The 20,864-nt window shown below is 35.1% G+C and overlaps 2 protein-coding genes across 2 annotated transcripts in view; both read left to right on the forward strand.

Moving 5' to 3' along the window:
* Positions 1–665: 665 nt before the first annotated feature.
* Positions 666–14,748, forward strand: LOC135071090 (protein yellow-like). The gene is made up of 8 exons (XM_063964843.1): positions 666–745; positions 3,864–4,299; positions 6,860–6,981; positions 9,186–9,412; positions 10,743–10,857; positions 11,656–11,736; positions 13,020–13,130; positions 13,351–14,748. The coding sequence occupies exons 2-8, from the start codon at positions 3,870–3,872 to the stop codon at positions 13,489–13,491; spliced, it is 1,227 nt and encodes a 408-aa protein (XP_063820913.1). The 5' UTR covers positions 666–745; positions 3,864–3,869; the 3' UTR covers positions 13,492–14,748.
* Positions 14,749–16,746: 1,998 nt separating this feature from the next.
* The window catches only part of LOC135071516 (lambda-crystallin homolog), a 4,908-nt gene continuing 790 nt past the window's right edge, over positions 16,747–20,864 (forward strand). The window contains exons 1-5 of the mRNA XM_063965298.1: positions 16,747–16,848; positions 18,015–18,202; positions 19,532–19,722; positions 20,072–20,247; positions 20,585–20,749. Coding sequence (XP_063821368.1) covers positions 16,805–16,848; positions 18,015–18,202; positions 19,532–19,722; positions 20,072–20,247; positions 20,585–20,749 — 764 coding nt within the window. The 5' untranslated portion in view covers positions 16,747–16,804. The remainder of the gene's footprint in view (positions 16,849–18,014; positions 18,203–19,531; positions 19,723–20,071; positions 20,248–20,584; positions 20,750–20,864) is intronic.

Consider the following 20,864-nt stretch of genomic DNA (forward strand, 5'->3'; position numbering starts at 1 on the left):
CTTCACAAAGTGAAAAATTAAAAAACTTCAGGTAATGTACCTAACCTAATTCTCCTTTTATTTTCGTATATTTTACCTGTAAGAAAACCTGATCAACAAAACAAATAAAATTGATAGAGCCTACGAAAAGTTATAGTATAAAAAGTCTCCCGATTAGATAATATTTAACCACTACCGCCAGCTCCGATATAGTGAACTCCTCTTTTAGGAGTCTAGTAATATCTATAAGAAAAAGCGCAATTGACTTTTAACCCAGATCGTGCTGAACAGTTGTATTTCTTCAACATAATTTACCTCTATTGAATTAGGAATATTAATTCTTCTACTGACTCATGTTTAATTGAAATAAATGTGAAACTAATAAACTGAAAAAAATATCCTAGACCTAATTACCCGGCAGTGCCGGGTATTCAGCGCCATTACCCGGTACCCGGCCTGATCCTGAAAATGTGCCGGATCCGCCGGGTACCGGATCCACGCCGGGTACCATCCCATCTCTAGTATTCAACTATTAACATTAAAGTTTTAATACGTCGGCTTGTATCAGTTAATTGATATCGTATGAACAAAATTATATAGATTCCCGCATTCGTTTATGCAAAAATCCTCAGTGTTGATATTGAATGTTGTTGTGTATATAAAAGGCTGGCGACACACCTAGCGGCATAGTGCGTGCCGGTCGCCGTAGCGAGCGAGACGTCAGGCTGTGACCTGCGGAGTGACATTCATTTACAAATACAAACACGTAAGTAAACTCAATTCTAATGCCTTTCCAGTAACAGAGAGTTTAACAAACGGTTTATGTAGAAGCAATACTAACACTAATGTTAAGTTAAATAAAAGTTAAAGGTCAATAAGCTCTACTTCGTGGAATTTTGAGACAGTCGGTAGGTGACATGACGAAAATAGCAGTAAGCTTGCAAAAAACATTCATGAGTGGTTACTTTTATATAAAACACAAAGTTGTTCAGTGAAAAATTTATAATTACATACATTATAGTTTCATAAAGCTCTTGTTCATTTAAGTGAGAGCTTAAAAAACTATTTATTATAAACGAGTGACACATACAATTATTTTGGTGAAAACTTAAAGCTGCTTATTCATAACGTTTTAGTAATGACGGCATTTTACTCAATCGTTGCACTAAGAAATATACGAGTATGTTATTAGATATTTAGTTTTTTTACAAAGGATAGTGAATTTTATTAAAAACAATTACTATGGTAAATATTAAGTTACTATGGTTAGCTACACAAAATTAGCTGTTTTCCCCATTTTTTTACTTAATGTTTTTAATTTTATTTAATAAACCAAAACTTTTTTCTTTTTAAAATATTTAATTTTAATAAAATCACCACAAGAAGTGCGTGCATTCTTGTATATTGATGAGCAATTTCATGGTCACTTTGTTCGCAATCTCTTGCCGTATTGGTGCAACTATGTAAATGCTATGCAGTTTTCCGGTAAATAAAGTTCCAATGTTTTGATTATAAACATACTGTATTTAATGGGCATGAAAACTCTAAAAAATAAAAAAATAGGTAAAGATTCCTTTTGGAGTATTTTATGATAGTAAATAATTAAATACATAGTTAATAAATTATTAGTATCATTTTTATTACTTTTACAGGGGGGAATTACTAGGTTCAATATTGTTAGCTCGAAGATTATCTAAGTAATTACAAAAACATTAGGTAGAGTCATTAGTAAGGAATAACCAGGCATTTATGAAAGTCTTGACTGATTTTAATTCTGTGACGGGTCTGGGTGTTTTCTATGTATAATATAATGTATGTATCAAGCATTGCAAGTATCTATCTTTGCTTAGTTTGGGACTAGCGGCGCAGTGTAAAATGTCCAATGATATTTATTTATTTATTTTATTAACTGCTTGGGTTTCCAGGCCGCTGAACAGCATCTGATAAAAGTACCCAGTATGAAGATAAAGCCTAAGATATAAACTTGAAAAAAATAATTACTAAGTACCAACTTTTCTATACGGTGATCAAAAGGGGCCACCTAGTGAGAAATAATCCCCTGTTCCCGCATAACTTTTCGACCTCCAACCGGTTATAGAAGTGGTGCAAACGAGGCAACATAATTATCAATTATGTTTGGAATTCGCGTGGTCCTTAAAAAAAAACAAAACAGCGCAGCCAATAATGGCCGAATGGTCATCGAACGAAATAGAATCTTCACAATGGAATCTGAACTCGATAATGCTTGTTGGTTACCCTGAAAAGTTTATAATTTCAGTGGTCTTTAGTGTAGAGATTCATCTGACAACCTTCATTGAGTTGAGTATTATACCTAAGATGAGTAAATACCTGACCTTTTATAGGTACTAAAATATGATTATAGTACTTTAACTAACTACTATTTGCAAAGGCGGAAAATCAAAGGCGTGTTAATGAAAATTGATGACCTGTCATTCAAGGAAAACTTTTTCTTGAAGTGACGATGTCCTGATTGACAGTAAATACATTATTTTCTAGCTAATTAGCACTCTGTACTGATAAGTTTACTCGAAGAAAAGTACGAACAAAGATATTGTTGTTACGCACTCCTTTACCAAAGGACTCGTTTAGGAGAAAACCTAAAAATAACATATTTTTGGCGTTAACGGTTAACGAAGCTTTCTTGTTTTGATTGTGGTTGGGTTTGTGTGTTGATGACTTTACCTCATACTAGTAATGTCATTCAAGCCAGCTAAAAATAGGAAAAGTAACAGTCATGGTTCTTCACCAACCAAAACACGGAAAGTTCTTGCACTATTGTGTTCATTTGCCTATTTCACACTAGATTACTTTCAACAATGAATTTCCTTGGGTACATGACTCGCCGTTTTATTTATTGTCGCTTACTACCGCAGACCTTGGGTTGAGCAAAGGCTCGTGGTCGTGACAACTACAATCCCTTCCTTCACAAGCTCGGGGCACGCTCGGTCGGAAGTCTCTATAAACGTCGTCTTAACTGTTTTTACTTCGACCCAGCATCCTTCCTTTCACTTAAATAACATCTGAGAATATCAACTGGCCTACATAAGGGTAACTTAATTTATTAATTTATACTAATAATGAGGTAAATAACTTCTAAATGTTTATAGCAGCTTTGCTTTTACATTTGAACTTGACATACCTCTACAGTATTGAAATTCATTTGAATCCGCATGATTAGGTATTAAAAATACCTAAGTCCTTTAAAACCTGAATATTTTATGCATTGCATCTGGAGTGTAATTTACCGCTGATATCAACGTTTCGTTGCATAATCTATCGCCACAATTCCCATGCCGAATACATAACAAGCTTGATCTGCAGAGATAAGGAAGAGTACGAGCCCCCAACTGGTTTCCCAATAATAAGATCACAAACCATCCGCAAAAACGTGAGCCAGCTATTATTATAGTTTGTGAGGTGCTCCGCTTCACAATACTGTCATTACCAAGTTACAACATCGCGGAGCATCTCGTTGCCTCGCTTGGTAAACATTATTCAGAACAGCTCAGGCTCTGATTAAATCTAGATTCTGTCTAGCTGAAGGCACGAATGTGTATGCTAGGACATTTGAACTTCCACATCATGACAACAAAAACGTAGCAGATGCAAAAAGATAATGCAGTACACCACAAGTAATTTAGCGACTGGCATCGTACCTAGTTGGTTTTTGTCAACTTATGCATCAACGTTTTCCAATTTTTTTACGGAATAACGTCAAAGTAGCGGTTCAAAATATAGCATTGCTGGGATTTCTAGTGAGTCCTAAAAGGAAGTAAGCAAATTAATTGTAGTACCTACCCAGTTTAAACTAGAGACATATTTTTTGTCATTAATGAAATAACTAATTGATACTTTGGTTTCAGGTCGAAATGAGAGCAATCAGTTTCGTCGTTGCCCTTGCAGTGGCATCCATCTGCGAGTCTGCGACTCCTAACCTCCGGTTCGCATGGAAACAGATAGACTACACATGGAACTCTACAGTAGACCGTGAAAATGCTCTCAAAGACGGATCGTTCGTGCCGGATAATAATCTCCCACTTGGTTTAGCACGGTGGAAAAACAAATTATTTATTACTGTCCCCCGATGGAAGAATGGAGTCGTGTCTTCGCTAAACTACATAGATGTGGACGGTGCCCAAGATCAGCTGTACAAACCGTACCCTTCGTTTGAGGACAACTTCATTGGTGACTCCACAACAGATTTGCCGTCGAACAACAGCATCGTATCTGTCTTCCGAGTTAGCGTGGATCCGTGTGACAGACTATGGGTTATGGACACAGGGTTAGCAGACATTTCAGGTAAAAAAATATCCTACTTATCAAGTAACAAGCATAAATAAAATACTTTAATTGGCTGTAGCTGCAATTTATATAAATTCTCAAAGATACTTAAAACTTATCAACGCGATGTATCTGTGTAGTAGAGGAGAAAACTGCATGAAATATGGACTACACAGATATTTATGAACGATTTATGTGGAAAGTGTTGTGTACGTGTCGTTGTTGTTTAACAATATCTTTATTTTTGTCAAATGAGTAAACAACGCAGCCAAATGTGAGATGATTCCGCGTATCTGTGAATGAAAATAAAATTATACCAATTAAATAGAGCCAACAATTTCAAACGAAAAAAAGTCAAACGGTTTTGAGTCTATAAATATTGAATTTATTGTATTATTTTTAAAAGTGAAAGACACTAAAAGAGAGAGTAACTAATCTGAAAACTCTGGAATCGATTTGAAATAATAGAAATTTTTACACAAAATTATCTGTTGCAAAGCAACATTTAATTAACGGATGTATTAGTTAGGACAGAGGCAGATAAAAAATAATATTATGGTAGTAAGAAATCGTTGTTAAGGAAGTTAATTGTTTATAGGTTTGCTTTAATTACAGTAGCTATGTCTACTTACCTACATACAGTCTATGTATGTATAGGACCACGGAAAATTACTTGGCCTTTGGTCTTGTGATCTGGCTTTGTGATCTAGTATTCTTAATTAATTATTACCTACTCGTTTTAAATTGCAAATTCTGCACATAACAACAAAGCCCCATTAAACGGTATTTAAGATATTAGTAATAACAAGCTATTGTTCATACATCAAGTTCCATTCTATCCTCGTAGCGCCCACGGATTTTTTGGATCCTCTTTAACTACGACCCGACCGTTCTTCTTATAGGACATCTAGTTATAGTCCTATCAGCCCAAGATTTTGAGTTGAAATTCGTATGTGTTAGAGTTACCGGTTTGAAGTGAAACTTTCTGGGTATAATTATGATTATATTAGCATGTGTTTTTAAATTCAATTATTTGTCTACCTTTTGTTCTTTACAAAGGCCATCGGGCCACAAATACTAGATTAAAAGGAATTATTAAGTGATGTAAAATTACATAATACAAAAATTAGTAGTGTAAAAAGTATTAAATTAATAAAGAAATAAAATATAATAAATATCTTTGAACAATTTCAAACATAACACTATCTAGCCCCATAGTAAGCAATTAATATGCTGTGTTATGGGTGCTAGCTTAACGGATATACTACATTATATACTTTTTAAATACCTACATATTATACATAGTAACACCCAGACCCGTCACAGAAATTAAAATTCATCATTTCAATTTCTGCCCGGCCGGGAATCGAACCCGGGACCTCTCGGCATAGTAGTACCTTTTAGAACTACTACACCAAACGGCTGACAAATAATTAATTAATTAAATTAATTATTAGTGAAAAATAAGTTGCATTTTTATATTAGTAATATTCCATAAACCAACATAACACAAAGCCACAAACTAAAAATATTATGATTTTTTAGTACTAGCTTCGACCCAACCGACTTCAGAAAGTACATATTATTTTAAACCAAGATTTCGCAGAATTTCAGCTCTAAAAATGCAAAGTAATTATCTCTATTTAAGTAATACCTATTCGTTAGCAACTTTTTGCATAAAAACATACTCAACAACCACGGATTATCATAAAAAAATGCGATTTACTAACTACGTGTTGGTGAGCCGTCCATACCGCCGGCCATTTTTCAAAAAATCCCATCTGTCAATTATGACAGCCAATGGTAGCATACCGGAAACTGTTCCCTAATATTTCGTTCAGAAATTGAATTAAATTATTTCTTTAAGCCGCGAAATTTCAAAAATCTGGACAGAGTTTAATAATATGGCCTTCTAAAAGGCGCATGAGCGGTAATTGAAAGTTGGTTGAAAAAAGTTCTGGGCTGTAGTCGCCATGTTTATTTTGGGTTATCAAAAGGCGCGTGGGCGCTACGAGGCTATGCAGGATTTATGAATACATTTTCACATGGAGTTAGCGATCTCTGCCATTGAGTGGCTCGTAAAGAAATTAAGTAAACTGAAGTAGGTGAAGTTGTGAACTTAATACATAACTTACAGATTAAGAACTGAGAAAAGTTCAATTTGGAACTGTGCTTAACTCGAAGCTGTGTTTCTGAACACATTTTATCGTTCTGAAACTACTATTTTAGGTACTGCTGAAAAAAGCATCGCTTAGATTAATTTCGCAGGTAGTTTGACGTAGTCTTACGCATCCATTAGCTAAATTGTTTCTGGAAATTGACAATCGATGGCATATCTCCTGACCGGAAAATTCGATGGTCAATTGTTTAGAATGACAAGTAAATTAACAACACAATACATACATCGCAATAGGAGCAACAGCTCAGCTGGGTAAAACCGAATTCCGCCGGTACAAAAATATGCCGAAATGATTATTTTTATTATAAATTGCTAGTATGATAATTACTTATTGTAATTTGATTGTTGTAATATTGCGAGTATGATAATGACTTGTTTATAACTTTAATTACTTCGTAGGTGTCGGAAACCAAGTTGCTGGGCCCTCGATCGTGATATTCGACTTGAACACCGACCGGCTGATCCACAGATATTTCTTCAAAGTGAGCGATATGAAAGCGGACTCGTTTTTTGCCAACATTGTAAGTCAAATAATAATTAACACTTTTTAAACGTTACATGCTTCTTTAGATATGAAATCTTACCATTTAATTACTCTATATTTTCTTTTTCTCAATTTGATAAATGTTTATCATGAAATAAGAAATGTTATTACGACAATGATTGACTTACACTCAGAGCCAATTTTAAAAAGAAATTAGGCCGACCGAAATCGATACAAAATTATTTATATCCTTAGAGATGTAAATAAATAAACCTATATTTGAAAGCAAGGTGATAATGTAGACTCTACAATATGTAGAGCAACATCTAAAATAGTAAGTTTAGAAGTTTGTTTTCATCTATTGTAACAAAAATGCACTACAGTATGTACTCAGGATACTGGAGCGTAGAACATAATTACAAAATGGAGCATTTTTCTTTTGAAACCCATTCACTCTCATGTATGGTCCTGCGGCAATTAAATTTCTCCATTCAAGGGCAATTTTGTGTATTTATAGACGTCATAGCAAAATGAGAGTGAATAGGGAGCAATTTAGGAAAACTGGACACGCTCCCGCTGCCAGTCTACTTTCGTGAAAACAAGGCATGATTATAAAATCGCATAAATATACAATCAAGATCGTAAAATTGTTTAACATTTGCCAACAATTTACATATTTAGTTTGTAAACAATGCTATTGCAAATTATATAATAAGCACTAGCCGAAATTTGTTGGCATTGGTCCAGATTACTTCACTGATCGCTCCGAATAAATCCATACAATGTTGCCGAATAATATAGAATTGTATGTGTGTAAGAGGACATTGACATGATAACCGGCCGTTATTTACAAATTCTTCGATCTTCTTTGACATCGTGACATGAAAAAGACTAGCATCAAACATAATTAATTAGCCACCTTCGATTACTTCAGCATAGGTTGTCTATTGAAAATACTTTAGAGTTAAGCTACACAAGAATTACACAGGCCTGCAAAAAAAAATTTTTTTTTTGGTGCAGCTCTTTTTGTATATACGATCGATAATATGGGTAATCTACAATATATTGACATACTTCATTTCAACTCATCAGCTCTAGTTTGTCGACTACCCTCATTTTAGTTTTTTCCACTTCTTGTTCGCAAATAGTCATGATTACAATAACATCGATGAACTTTATGTTACTATTTAGCTATGGCTAGTACGTCCAGATGTTGTGTTAACGATCCTAATTCATTATGATAAGTTTGTGGTGAATACTACTGAAATATCAGCGTGAAACCATTAAAAACACGGCGAATTTTTTGTATTTTGCTTACTTCGGTATTGAAATTCAATACAAAGGTAAGGTGTAGGTGCCTCAAATGGTATGTATAATGTGCGTTGAACATCTGCGAAGAGACTAAAAAGGCACACTTAAGTTTTTGAAGCTTGAAGTGCCTATGATATAGCGAAAATAACCAATATTTCCAGTTAATTTAACAGAAATTTCCAAGTTTAAGTACTGAAAAACTAAAAGCAGGTATATTTGATGGACTTCAAATAACTGTATTAATAAAAGACTTCACTAAATTTAAGATTTCTATGAACGATGTGGAATGGTTTGCGTGGAAATCTTTTGTAGCAGTTGTACAAAATTTCCTGGGAAAGCATAAGGCTTACAACTATGTAGAATTAGTTTAGGATGTGCTGGTTCAATTCAAAGATTTGAGCTGTTATATAGGTATAAAATTACACTATTTTAACAGTAAACTAGATCAATTCCAACAAAATTTAGGAGAACTAAGCGAAGAACAAGGAAAACGTTTTCACCAAGACAAAAAAACAATGGAGAATAGTTACCAAGGAAGATGGGACGCTCATATGATGACCGACTACAGTTGGAGAATCATGCGAGATTGCCCAAGTAAGTTTCATTCGAAAAAATCACTCAAAAGACAATTTCTTGATGTTTAATGCTAAAAAAAATATATATTTATTGTGAAAATCGTTTTTTAGTTATCTCGGGAACTAGAGCTGATAGAGAAAAACTGATTACATTTTTGATATCGCCATGCAAGACATACTTAAAATCAGGTCTTAAATCCTCGGCACCAAAATGGCTGTAGGCCAGTGTTATTTATCTACATTCTTTTCATACCAATTTTACCGTGACAATAACCCAAAAGTGTCGGTGTCGAACTGGCCCAATCAAGATCGAAATGAAATATGTAGTTGAGAGTACAAGATGATTATTTTAAAGGTGGTAGACACAGACAAGAACAGTTGCGATAATGCCTTCGCCTACGTTCCCGACTTGGGCGACTACGGCGTTGTGGTGTACAGTCTGAAACAAGATGATTCCTGGAGGGTGTCCCACCATTACTTCTACTTCGAACCCCTGGCTGGCTCTTACAATGTCGGAGGCGTGGAGTTCCACTGGACTGATGGAGTCTTCAGCTTGGCACTCTCAGAGCCTAAAGAGAATGGGTGAGTTTACCTAATATTGCCTAGTTGATTGTATTAGGCTTATTTAACTCCTATGTCACTTGCCTTGAACGCGGACGATAGGTCCCAGTTCGATAACTTGTCAGTTTAGCAAACAAAAATTTATAAATCAGTTAGGTGGAATTTACATAGATACCTAGGTATTCTCCAAGACGACTATGGCAAAGTTGTAACAGAAATTATTCGACTTTACAAAAAGCCCAGCATACTTACCTAACTATCTTGTCTGGCGTAAACGTAATATTATTTTTTTGAGACTCTATCTACTTTATGGCAGAAGGTCAGTAGAATGAGTTCCTTTGAACCGATCAAAGTCAGTGATAACAAGTTAATGGTTTTCAACTTGTGCCTATTCAACTAAGCATAACTGTGTATATGCATGACTGAGTCAGCTATTGATAATGTTCATGTAAAAACGTTTACAGTCAATCGATATGATGTTAAACATTTACTAGCCACTTATTTGAAGCTGTGTTAACCTAAATAACTTTAAAAGTATTTTCGAACGATATTTTTATAACATGCTACAATTAGTATGAAATTACAAATAGAGCATGCGGGTATACGAATATTAAATGAAGATAAGGGAAGGTAATTTACAAGACCTTGCACAAAACTATAAGTACTTTTTATGTAATCTTTGGAAAATGACCGGAAATGGTAATTAAATGAGATTTAAGTACAACTTTACGGCTATAAAACACTTACAGTTTCACTCCCAATTAGTATTTATATGTATTGCCGTTACATTTCTAGGTTGTTATGTAACATTTTGGGATCAGTTACAAACTTGCGATGTATCGAGCCGTAGTCACACGATTGAAGTCATTAAACTTGCGAGTTTATTGAGATCGGTCCACGGAGCAGTTTGACAACCGGTGAAAGGTTGAGATGCCCCGCTTCTGGTAAATATCAGCAAGCTGTTGGTGTCTGACATTGACCCCAAAACTAACCGTTCATTTATAACGGAGGTCAAGCAAAGGTCGACGTAAATACTCATTAATTTAGAATTGTTTTAGAAAGGTGCGTAATTGTTCTGCCAAAATTAAAATTTAAGTTAGGATATAACAATTGCAAAAAACAAAGATTCTTTTCCTTTGTAGTCGTAACAATTCTTGGTATTGAGCCTTGGAGATTGCGCATCGCACATATTAGGATGGAGTTTAAAGAGAAACCGTTATTTGATTTGTGCAACGTATTTTGAAATACAAAGTACCCGTATGCCAATGTGCATTGCAAAATTTGAATTTCGGCCATGTGTTTAACTCCTTCATTGAGGGATTTTTCAAATGTTATTGTTCATTGTCCACAGCTACCGAACAGTGTTCTTCCACGCTCTATCCAGTACAAAGGAGTTCTGCGTGTCGAGTGAACTCCTGCGCAATTACCCGCAAATCAACAAAAATGAAGCATTCCATGACTTCAAGGTATGTTTTAAAATAACACCATAATAGGTTAGGTTCAAAAGCCTCGTACCTACAAAAGGCCCAGTAATTAACTTATTCCTGAAACTAACATAGAATTCTCAGGCCACTTTCGCCTGATGGAACCTTTGGAAAGTGTATTTTATAACTAGCAAACATAAATTCCACAAACACTTGACTGACTGTAGCTGTGACTAAAATAGTTTCACGTATCGACTGGCGACAATGGCACACGTTGTGCATAAGATATCAAAGAGGTACGATAGATGTAATCCGTTATGTATAGATACATAACGTTTTTGTTGTTACTGTTTTGCGTCATTATATTCATAATGATGAGGTATCTGTACCACATTAACAAGATATTAATTTAAATTTTAATGAAAAACGAATTAAAAGATATTTTAGGATCAATTCTTAACTAGAACGGGACCTTAGGTCCCGTTTCCCACGTATTCCCACTTCACGTTCCCACCGCTGCAACTCCTGTGTAGCCAGGATCTACAGCTTGACCGCCAATAAAACCCAACCAGTGATGGTCAAGATTTTTCCCGGGCGAAAGTTAAACTGTCATTGGACCCGCAACGAAATTAATCATAAGAACATAGGGGGAGTTCCATAAGTTCAGGTTCATTCATCAATTCTCAGCTAGCTACTCGTAACTAAACGACTTCATCATTGTTACACCTGTTGCATCCCACAGCTGGGCAAAAACCTTCGCGTGGGAAGTAGGGCGTCTAACACTATTTATCTGTATGATTATAGTGATCAAATGATCAATCAATCATTGCCTTTTTTCAGCTGCTTGGAGACCGAGGTGAACGCACGCAGTCATCAGCTAGCGTCTACGATGCTAACAACACCGTGCTATTTTATACACAGGTAAATATTACTTCATACATACAATGTGAAAGTTTTTTTTATTGATAGAGATGTTTTATTACCGCATGTACATATTTAAAAAAAGATTGATGCTTCGTCTTACTACTTAATTAAAGAATAAGAAAAAATCATCTACTAATGTTCTTAACTATCCAACTCTGAAAACGTAGCTCCTAGAACCTGGTTAAGGATATGCGTGGTCAGTTAGTTGGTGATTATTAGTGCTGTAGTAATTAGTGTTTAATTTATAAAGTATATTATTGCATCATAATTGAATTGATTAAGTGCAAATCGCGTGAAATCAACATTACATTTCTTGACACTAAATGTGAAACAACGCAGTAACAATAATTTACTTACTTACATACTAAACAATAAACGGTAAATATTTTAGTTTTGTGAATGTGTTGCAATTTATACTTTACAATATCGCATTCTAGACCAATTTATTTATACTACTGCTTTAAAATTTGAAAGCATTAAATATGAATGAAACATGAAACATTACGACCGATCATCAAGGTGACCACCTTCTCAAAGCAGTTTTTTGCAATGATTAAAATTAATGACATTATTCTAAATATAGGTTCATAATTATCCTAGTGGAGATTATGTAGCTGTGAGCCATTTAAGTAGCAAAAACTTTTTGAATACTTGTCTGGGACTTATGGGGTTTACCAGGGCTTACCTAACTATTTTAATTTATGTATGAAAAAATCCTATTAGATTAGTGCTTATTAAATCCATTACAAGAATTATGCGTTTGTTACAAGCATTTGAAAAAAATAACAATAAGAACTACAAACTAAACAATTAAGGCTGAATTGCATCACATAACTTTAACCGTAACAATTACAATAACCGGTGCCTTTTGTGGGATTTGTCAAATTTTTGACGTTTGTCAAAGTTAAAGTAACCCACCCTAAACATGTGATTCAAATATTAATTAGTCAGCTAAAATGTTAACTTGGAAATTCAAGCTATTTAGGCTGTAGCTGTATTCTCGTTTGTTTAATTGCACCTTTTGGTAGAGCTAACCTAACGAGCTGGTAGTTAAGCTCATAGGTTTTTGGTCTAAAAGCATAGACACTCGTTAAACTAGTTATACACATGCCTATTTACCTCTATCTTAACTCCATAATAAGGTACTTACTGGTGTTTTTTCTTATTTATCGTCATAATTTTACGATAATCACAACATGAGTTTAACGTGTGTTAACTGTATAAACTTTTGAGTTTCTTTGAAATTGTGTTCTAAATGACATGAATTTTCTTGATTGCAGGTGAACCGCGATGGTATCGGCTGCTGGAACTCCAACAAGCCCTACACTCCTGAAAACAACCCCCTCATCATCTCTGACCCAGTTCTCTACGAGTTCCCCAATGATTTGAAGGTAACAAGATCTTTGATGGTTTAGAATTTAGATATTACAAATAGCTAAGGACTTCAGAATTCTTGAAAAAAAAAGTGATTCATAAGTGATCAGGAATACAATCCTTGTATTAACACGAGATCTTTTGTGTAGACACGTGTGTCAATGTTATAGATAAATTCTTTAGCTTTATCTAATCTTTTTTGAAAATTAAGGTAATTTCTTTTTGCATTTATTCCAGATCGACAGTGAAGACAACCTGTGGATCTTGAGTGACAGAATGCCGAGGTTCATCTACAAGTCCCTGGACCCCAATGAGGTCAACTACAGGATATTCAGCATCAGCACCGCGGACGCCATTGCCGGCACCGCTTGCCAATAAATTAATCACTAATTTTACGATTTCTACGGAAATCCTTCCTTAGGCCTATTACGTAACTGCTGACTAGTTGCCCCAGTCACTTTCAAGTACAATTTTTCTCTCAAATTCTCTAGTTTTAATAATTTTGTAGAGCAACCAGTTTAGAGCGAGTTGCGTAACTGGTCATTTATTTATTCATTCCAGTTGACCATCTGATCATATTTTTTATTGCTCACCTACTTATTCTAACAAGTAGGTAGGTAACATAAATCTGTTTAATAGCATCACGTCATTTGTTTTTTTAACAAACTGCTAATAATAGTTTTATGTGCCTTTTTCCTGTGATGCGGATTTTGGCACGCATGCGGATCTGGTCCGCGTGCGTGTAAAATCACGCTGCTGGTGTGCGCAGGGCAAAGATTTCATATTGTGTGCCCGCAGCCAATCCGCATTCCGCGTGCGTGTAGCCCCGTAATAAGAAAAACCATGGAATTATGAAATACGGGCATTCCGCATGCGGATTAAATTCGCACGCGTGCCGAAATCCGCATCACAGAAGAAAGCTCTAAGACAATAAGTATTGTTGTTCAGTGATAGAAATTAGAAATTATAAAAAGGTAATCAGTTTACTACGGGAAGTACTGATCCTGAATACTGATGATAACTACTTATAATATCTAAGTTAAATTCTTATAGAAATGACAATGAAGAAATAGAGTTTTTAAATGCACCTTAGCTGCAAAATTAGGTAAGTAGATCTCGCTAAAATAAGTTGGTTATGTGTACCTGTAAAAGAAATCATAAGTAACTACATATGCACAACAAGTGGACTCAAAGAAGATAGGTAGGTATTGTGTTACGAAGTTATCGTAATTTATTTTTACCAAAATATTTTTTATCGAATCTTGGTTAGTTTCAAAATATTTATAAATTATCAAAAGCTCATTCAAATATTAAGTATAGCATTTAATTAAGAGGTTAGAGAAAAATGAAATACTTACTTAGTCTACTAAGTTACTAACACAAGTTCATGTTATGTCAACTTTGGACAATAGTAAGTAGGTATTGAGGTAGGTAACATAATTTGAATTTGAATTTTATTCCGTCCAGTAAAGTCACTTGCAATTTTGAGGTGATTATCTTTTGCATGATGTACAAATTAAGAATAATATTCGGTGATAATAACATGACTGTTATTGTTTCAGCATTATCATGACAGTATTAAGATTTTTTCTGTGTGTCTAATAATATTTGCCAATAAAAGATTATAACATAAAACGTGTTGTTTTATTGTGAATCATCGCTCAAAATTAAAAGTACCTAGATACCTAAGTATTGTTTTGTTTCGCGATAGTTTTGAGGTAAGATTGTCAGTCCCTCTGAGGATTCTAGGTAAAATTTATCAAGGTGAGCTTAATGCCATTGGGCATTCTTGGCCAGTTAACCTTTGGACTATGAAGAAATTTCCGTGATGTGAGATGCAGACAAAGTGGTTTCCAGCAGTTAGTTGGTAACATTGAAGCTTGTGATTGGATGAATTTTTAATAAAATCTTGATTATTTTGTACAATATCGTTTGATGTCCTGCGTTGCAAAATGCGTACCTACCTAAACTAGAAACATCCTCTTGAATTAAAAGAAAAACCCAAAATATCTGTAAGCAATTAGGAGCAATCGTTATTTCATCAGACGCTTTTAGGCCGATTAATGACAAGACCTACGTAATAATATCTCTCATTTATCATAACATTTTTCTCTAGAAATAGGTATTTTCCCTGGTTTTCCACTTTGTTTATAAAAATATTTTTAGCTTTCCTGTTTTCTTCAAATCTGTGTTCTGTGTTTAACATATCTATTTATAACTTTCTTTTCTATATATTCGTACCTAGATATCAATCTGGTTTATGTTTTTCGACTTGGGCTCAACGTGTTTTGAAAAGTAAGTAGTCCACGATGCACGAAAAAAACATCTGAGACGATTCGATTACTAATTTTATAAAAACTTTCCTTGTTCGATCAAGAGAACACGGCCACTGAGATTCAATTTACGTCCACTAGTATCTATGTCATAGTCAAAGGTCGATATGCAGTCTCTTCGCGGAATGACTGGTCTATCCTAGGTTTGACCAAGGCCTTCAGGCAAACCCCGAAGTGAATTCTTATTTCGGCCTTTGACTAAGTCAAACCTAGAAGTGCCTAAACTGTTCAGTCAAACGTCGAAACTAAAATAATCTGTTTCGGGCTTTGCCTAGTCAATCCTAGAAACGACTGGCAGACTCGGTCAAAAGTAGACGGCAAATAGAAAACCGGCCAAGTGCGAGTCGGATTCGCTCACGAAGGGTTCCGTGAGACTTTGTTGTTGTATGGGAGCCCCCCATTTTTATTTTATTTTATTTTATGATTTATTTTTAAAATAGATATGCAACTAAATATTATGTGAATATTTCAAGGGTTCAACTGTTTACGTTTTAATATCGAGTAGAAAACTGAAACAAGTCACAGTTGCTGCTCCCATACAGCAGCCCCTCTTAAATATTTAGAAAGAAAGAAAGAAAGAAAAATATTTATTCAATGCAAGTAGGTACACAGCAAGATAATAACTAAAACTATTTATTTTTAAGGTGAAAAAAAACTAAATATTTTGAAAATGATTCATGAGATACGAGCTTGGTGACAGACAACCTTTAGCGAAGTCTACTATGACTTCGCTAAAGGTTATCGCTAAGGGTCGCGTTTTAACTCTTTATCCTTTAATTTAAGGTAACAGAACCCTAAAAATGAGTAATTTCAAGATCTATCTAGAAACACTGACAAACAACCTCAGTAAATAATAAACCTAAAGAGACAGCTGCGCGTGCGCGTGAAAACCGACCGTAACGCCTATGCAATAAGTTCAAGATCAGAATGAAGTATAGTTTAGTTTAAAGTCTTAATTGAGGTTTGACTAGTCAAACCCCGATTTCATTAAATTGAGTTTCGACCTTTGCCTGACCAAATTAGTTACTCCTAGGTTTGACTAACATTATTTAGTCAAAGGTCGAAATGTTTGGGCTTTGACTAAGACTTCTAGTCAGACCTGAGGTTGACTAGTCAAACCTAGGAGTGCCGGAACTTCGAGGTTTGACTATAACATCTACACCATTAAACAACGACTCAATGCTTTTCAAAGGCAGTCGACTTTGTGTCCGCAGTAATAGACTATATTTTCCCTTATTTGTTGTCCTCATATTGTACGAACCGATAACTTGTTTAGTGATGGTTATATACTTCGTGCAGTTTGACTCAGTGTCATTCAAGACTTGGGTACCGACAGTCGAACACCGCTCGTTAACACAATGGCGCCAAAATTCAAGACTGAAAAAGTAGGGATCGTTGGAAGGTAAGCACAATACAGAGCATTACAAACCATTGAAACCCAGTGTTCCGTACGATATACTTCACCTTGGAAGTTGCATGCTTTTTGTATGACAATAAACGTTACTAGCTTAGGTATTCAATTGTGCTGTTAGGTCAAGGAAAAGTAAAAAATTATATGATATGTACAATCAAAACATTTTGATTACTTACTTATTCATATTTAATACAAGACCTTCGGTAGGTCCTTTTATAGAAGTTAAGTAGCTTGGGCAATCAACTGGAACAAAAAGGTTCTTCCGATTTATTTCTCATCTCGCTTCGAGCATCACTAAATAATAACAAAATTAAGTAAAAATAAAATATGTATAATATAATAAATAATATTATGTATAACTAATGCTTAGTTTAAGTAATTAATAATTGCATTCATTAACTATAATTTAAAATTATCAATTAGAAAATAGAGGTGTCATTTTCAATTAAATTTCATCTGAAAGGAGTAATTAAAATTAAATAATAATATGTGGATGATATTTCTCAAGGATATTTTCAGATTACTGACCTATCAATTTTGTACCAAAACTGTAAGGTAGGTACCTAAGCTTTAGCAAAACTGATGATAACCATTATTTTTTATTTACACTTGTTCTCTTGAAAGATAAGAATATCGCGAAGTCAACAGAGGTTAATTTACATAATAAGATAAATTGATAACATCTGAATATAGATCATAAAACAAATCACAATACATATTCATAAACTAAAAACTAGTAGCAATATCTTTATTGTCATTTTAAAATATTATTATCGCTTTTAAAAATACTACAGCGATGTAGGTACTAACTCTTAAATGTAACGTCAATTCGGCAGGAAAGGAAAACTATTTAGGAAAATGCTCTTTAAATGCTGTAATTAGTTTTCTAGCTAGATAATAAATGTTGTAAAATAATTTTATATGTAATTTTGTCATAACTACTTAACTCTCCACTTTCCACAAAAGAGACAATAATAAGTTAAGGACTGAAACTATAAAATACCTACTCATGTTCAACAAACATTTCAAATTATTTTTTTCTGGAAATTATCTACTACTGCTACTACTTAAAAGTTCTTTAGGTGGCATTTTAGTTACTAAGATGTACCTGTAGCTCTACATATAATTACTTACATAACAACTGAATTTTCCAGCGGTCTCATCGGTCGCTCCTGGGCGATGCTGTTCGCATCAGTCGGCTACCAGGTGACGGTGTACGACATCGTGGCGAAGCAAGTTTCCGATGCCTTAGAAGACATCAAGCTGCAGCTCAAGACCTTGGAGAAGGACGGCCTGTTGCGAGGAACGCTCAATGCTGATGAACAGTTCCAGTGCATCAAAGGTATGTGTTAGAGAATTGGCATAGCTATACGAGACGGTACATCAAGCTTTTTAAAGCTGCTTTTCCGACCGGTTGCATTTGCTGCTTTTTTACAGACCGCTTCAGAATAGCCTCTTAACAAGTGAGCTTACACTTTATTGTGCACCACACAAGACAAGAAAAGAAAGGTAAAGAAATATATACAAAAGATACGGCATAATTTAGGCCGCCTTATCGCTATATGAAAGCGATTTCTTCCAGATAACCTAGAGCTATTATAAAAAATATAGTCTTCATAAATGTGTGGTCGACTGTACAATTGTATAATTTTAATAGCCTAAACTAGCCTTCAAATGTGCGAAGGAAATCAGCTTATAATATTTGCAGCTGCAAATAAGTATGCGGAAGAAAATACAACATGTGTAAGGTTGGTTAATTTTAACATTGAACAACTGGTTCAGTAGTTATAATAGGATGTTGCACCCAAAAACTGAAGTTGGGTTTGCAAGGTTCTACTTGCTTTGGCCTTCACCAATAACTACCTACCTGCCTATTATATTACTTATTGAAGTCATTTTACCCATTCTTTTAATTTGAAAAACCCGGAAGTCGACCCATAAGTAATGGCTCTTTTGATGCACTTGACTGCGGTTATTCAACCGTTATCTACGCCTTCTGAGAATACTACAAGTATTTAAGTACCTACGTATAATAAGTTCCATAGAAGCACCAAAACAATACGATTGTTACGGCATATCAGTATGATGTACTATCGATTACTGTGAATAATGCACCAACCTCTATTTCAAAGTGATAAGAATCATATACAAACAAACGTGAATGGAGTGCACTTAAAACCATAGTAAAAATAAATTAACTTATGAGAACTATGTGTTAACTATCTATCTACTTACCTACTTTAACTTATCTACCTAAGTTTAGGTAAAGCGAATGAACTAGGTAGGCTCTATCTTGAGATTTACGAAACATTAAACTCTGCACGCACGATCTAATAGGTACCTACTTAATCATTAGGTAGGTATAGGCAGCTATCATTATGACGAAACATACTTAATGTTTTAGTAGGTACCTTAAATGGCCTTCTTTAGATGTAGGTACCTATAAATACACTAAAAATCTTAGTTACTAAATATTTCCATGAAGTCTTTCTTATAAAAATAAGAAGCGTCCATAATATTCTTACTATCAGAAGTAAGGTAAGAAAGAAAGTAGTCATAGGAAAAATGTAAACGTTACCTAAATACCTACATACGATACGATAGACAATGCAAGGAGGGAGAAGAAAAATAAAAAAATAAATGGCTACATAAATTGGTTGGTTCTTTCCAGGGTCTACTGATCTGGCCACCGCAGTAAAAGGCGCGATCTTCGTCCAGGAATGTGTGCCCGAGAGCTTGGAATTGAAGAAGAAGGTGTTTGCCGATCTGGACAAAGTGGTCGACGACAAGACAATCCTGTCCAGTTCTACGAGCACCACCCTGCCTTCATTGTTCTCTGAAGGGTTGAAGCATAAGCAACAGGTAAAAGCGATGAGGAGATGTAGCCACGCCACGATTGATTTCCAAGTGGAAATAGGCAGGCCACGTTGCACAGAACATTGGCGATGATGGCAGTACTACAAGTTTCACGATATTAACGTAAGGATTAAATAGGTAGGTACTTATAATTTACTTGAATTCTTCAAATTCACAACAATAGGACACGAATTTACGTTATTGAAATGTACCGGAGGTGTATTGTGACGAATTTAATTTATGCCAAGTTTGCCAGTGCAAGTAGTCAGTACCACTTTTATGGTACTCGTAACAAAGAACTTAGGCAGGTAGTTCATTGTTATAGGATGTCTCTTTAGTTGTTTTGAATTTACAGGTCATTGTCTCCCACCCAGTGAATCCTCCTTACTACGTGCCACTGGTGGAGATAGTTCCTGCACCATGGACCACGCAAGAGGTCGCCAAGAAGACGAGGGAAATCATGCAGGAAATCGGTCAGGAGCCGGTTTCTCTTTCCAGACAAATCGATGGATTTGTTCTCAACCGCATACAGTGAGTATTTTTTACATTTTACATACAGGGTATTAAAAACAGTTTATTGACGTACCTACTTATTCGCAGATCATTTATTTATCTTGTTTATTTCTTCTTCTTCCTCGGTCTCTCACTGATGAGGATCGCGACCACAAATAGTGTTCCTCCACAGACTGCGATCATAAGCTGTGTGGACCGCACGACGCAAACTCCTGCCCATCGATGTTTATTTAAAAATGTCTCAAAAATGGGAGGCCTTACTCATCATTAGACCTTGCTATTCAAAATTCAGTAGGTTAGGTACTTACATCGTATTGCGACAAAGATCTCATACAGCTTTTGAATTGTTTTTCAGATACGCCATCTTGAACGAGGTCTGGCGCCTGGTTGACGACGGCATCGTGGACGTGAAAGACATTGACAAGGTCATCTCCGAGGGCCTCGGCATGAGATACGCCTTCTTGGGCTCCTTGGAGACCGCTCACTTGAACGCTGAGGGCATGAAGAGCTATATTGAACGGTAACCAAGCCTAATGTATTTTTTTCCTAAAACTCCGTCGGAAGCTAATCTGTGAATACTTTGATATCAGCAAAAAAAACACCTTTGCATATTTAGGTAGATCTTCAATGTTGAA

Source organism: Ostrinia nubilalis, chromosome 4 (assembly GCF_963855985.1).
Source record: "Ostrinia nubilalis chromosome 4, ilOstNubi1.1, whole genome shotgun sequence".
NCBI lineage: Eukaryota > Metazoa > Arthropoda > Insecta > Lepidoptera > Crambidae > Ostrinia > Ostrinia nubilalis.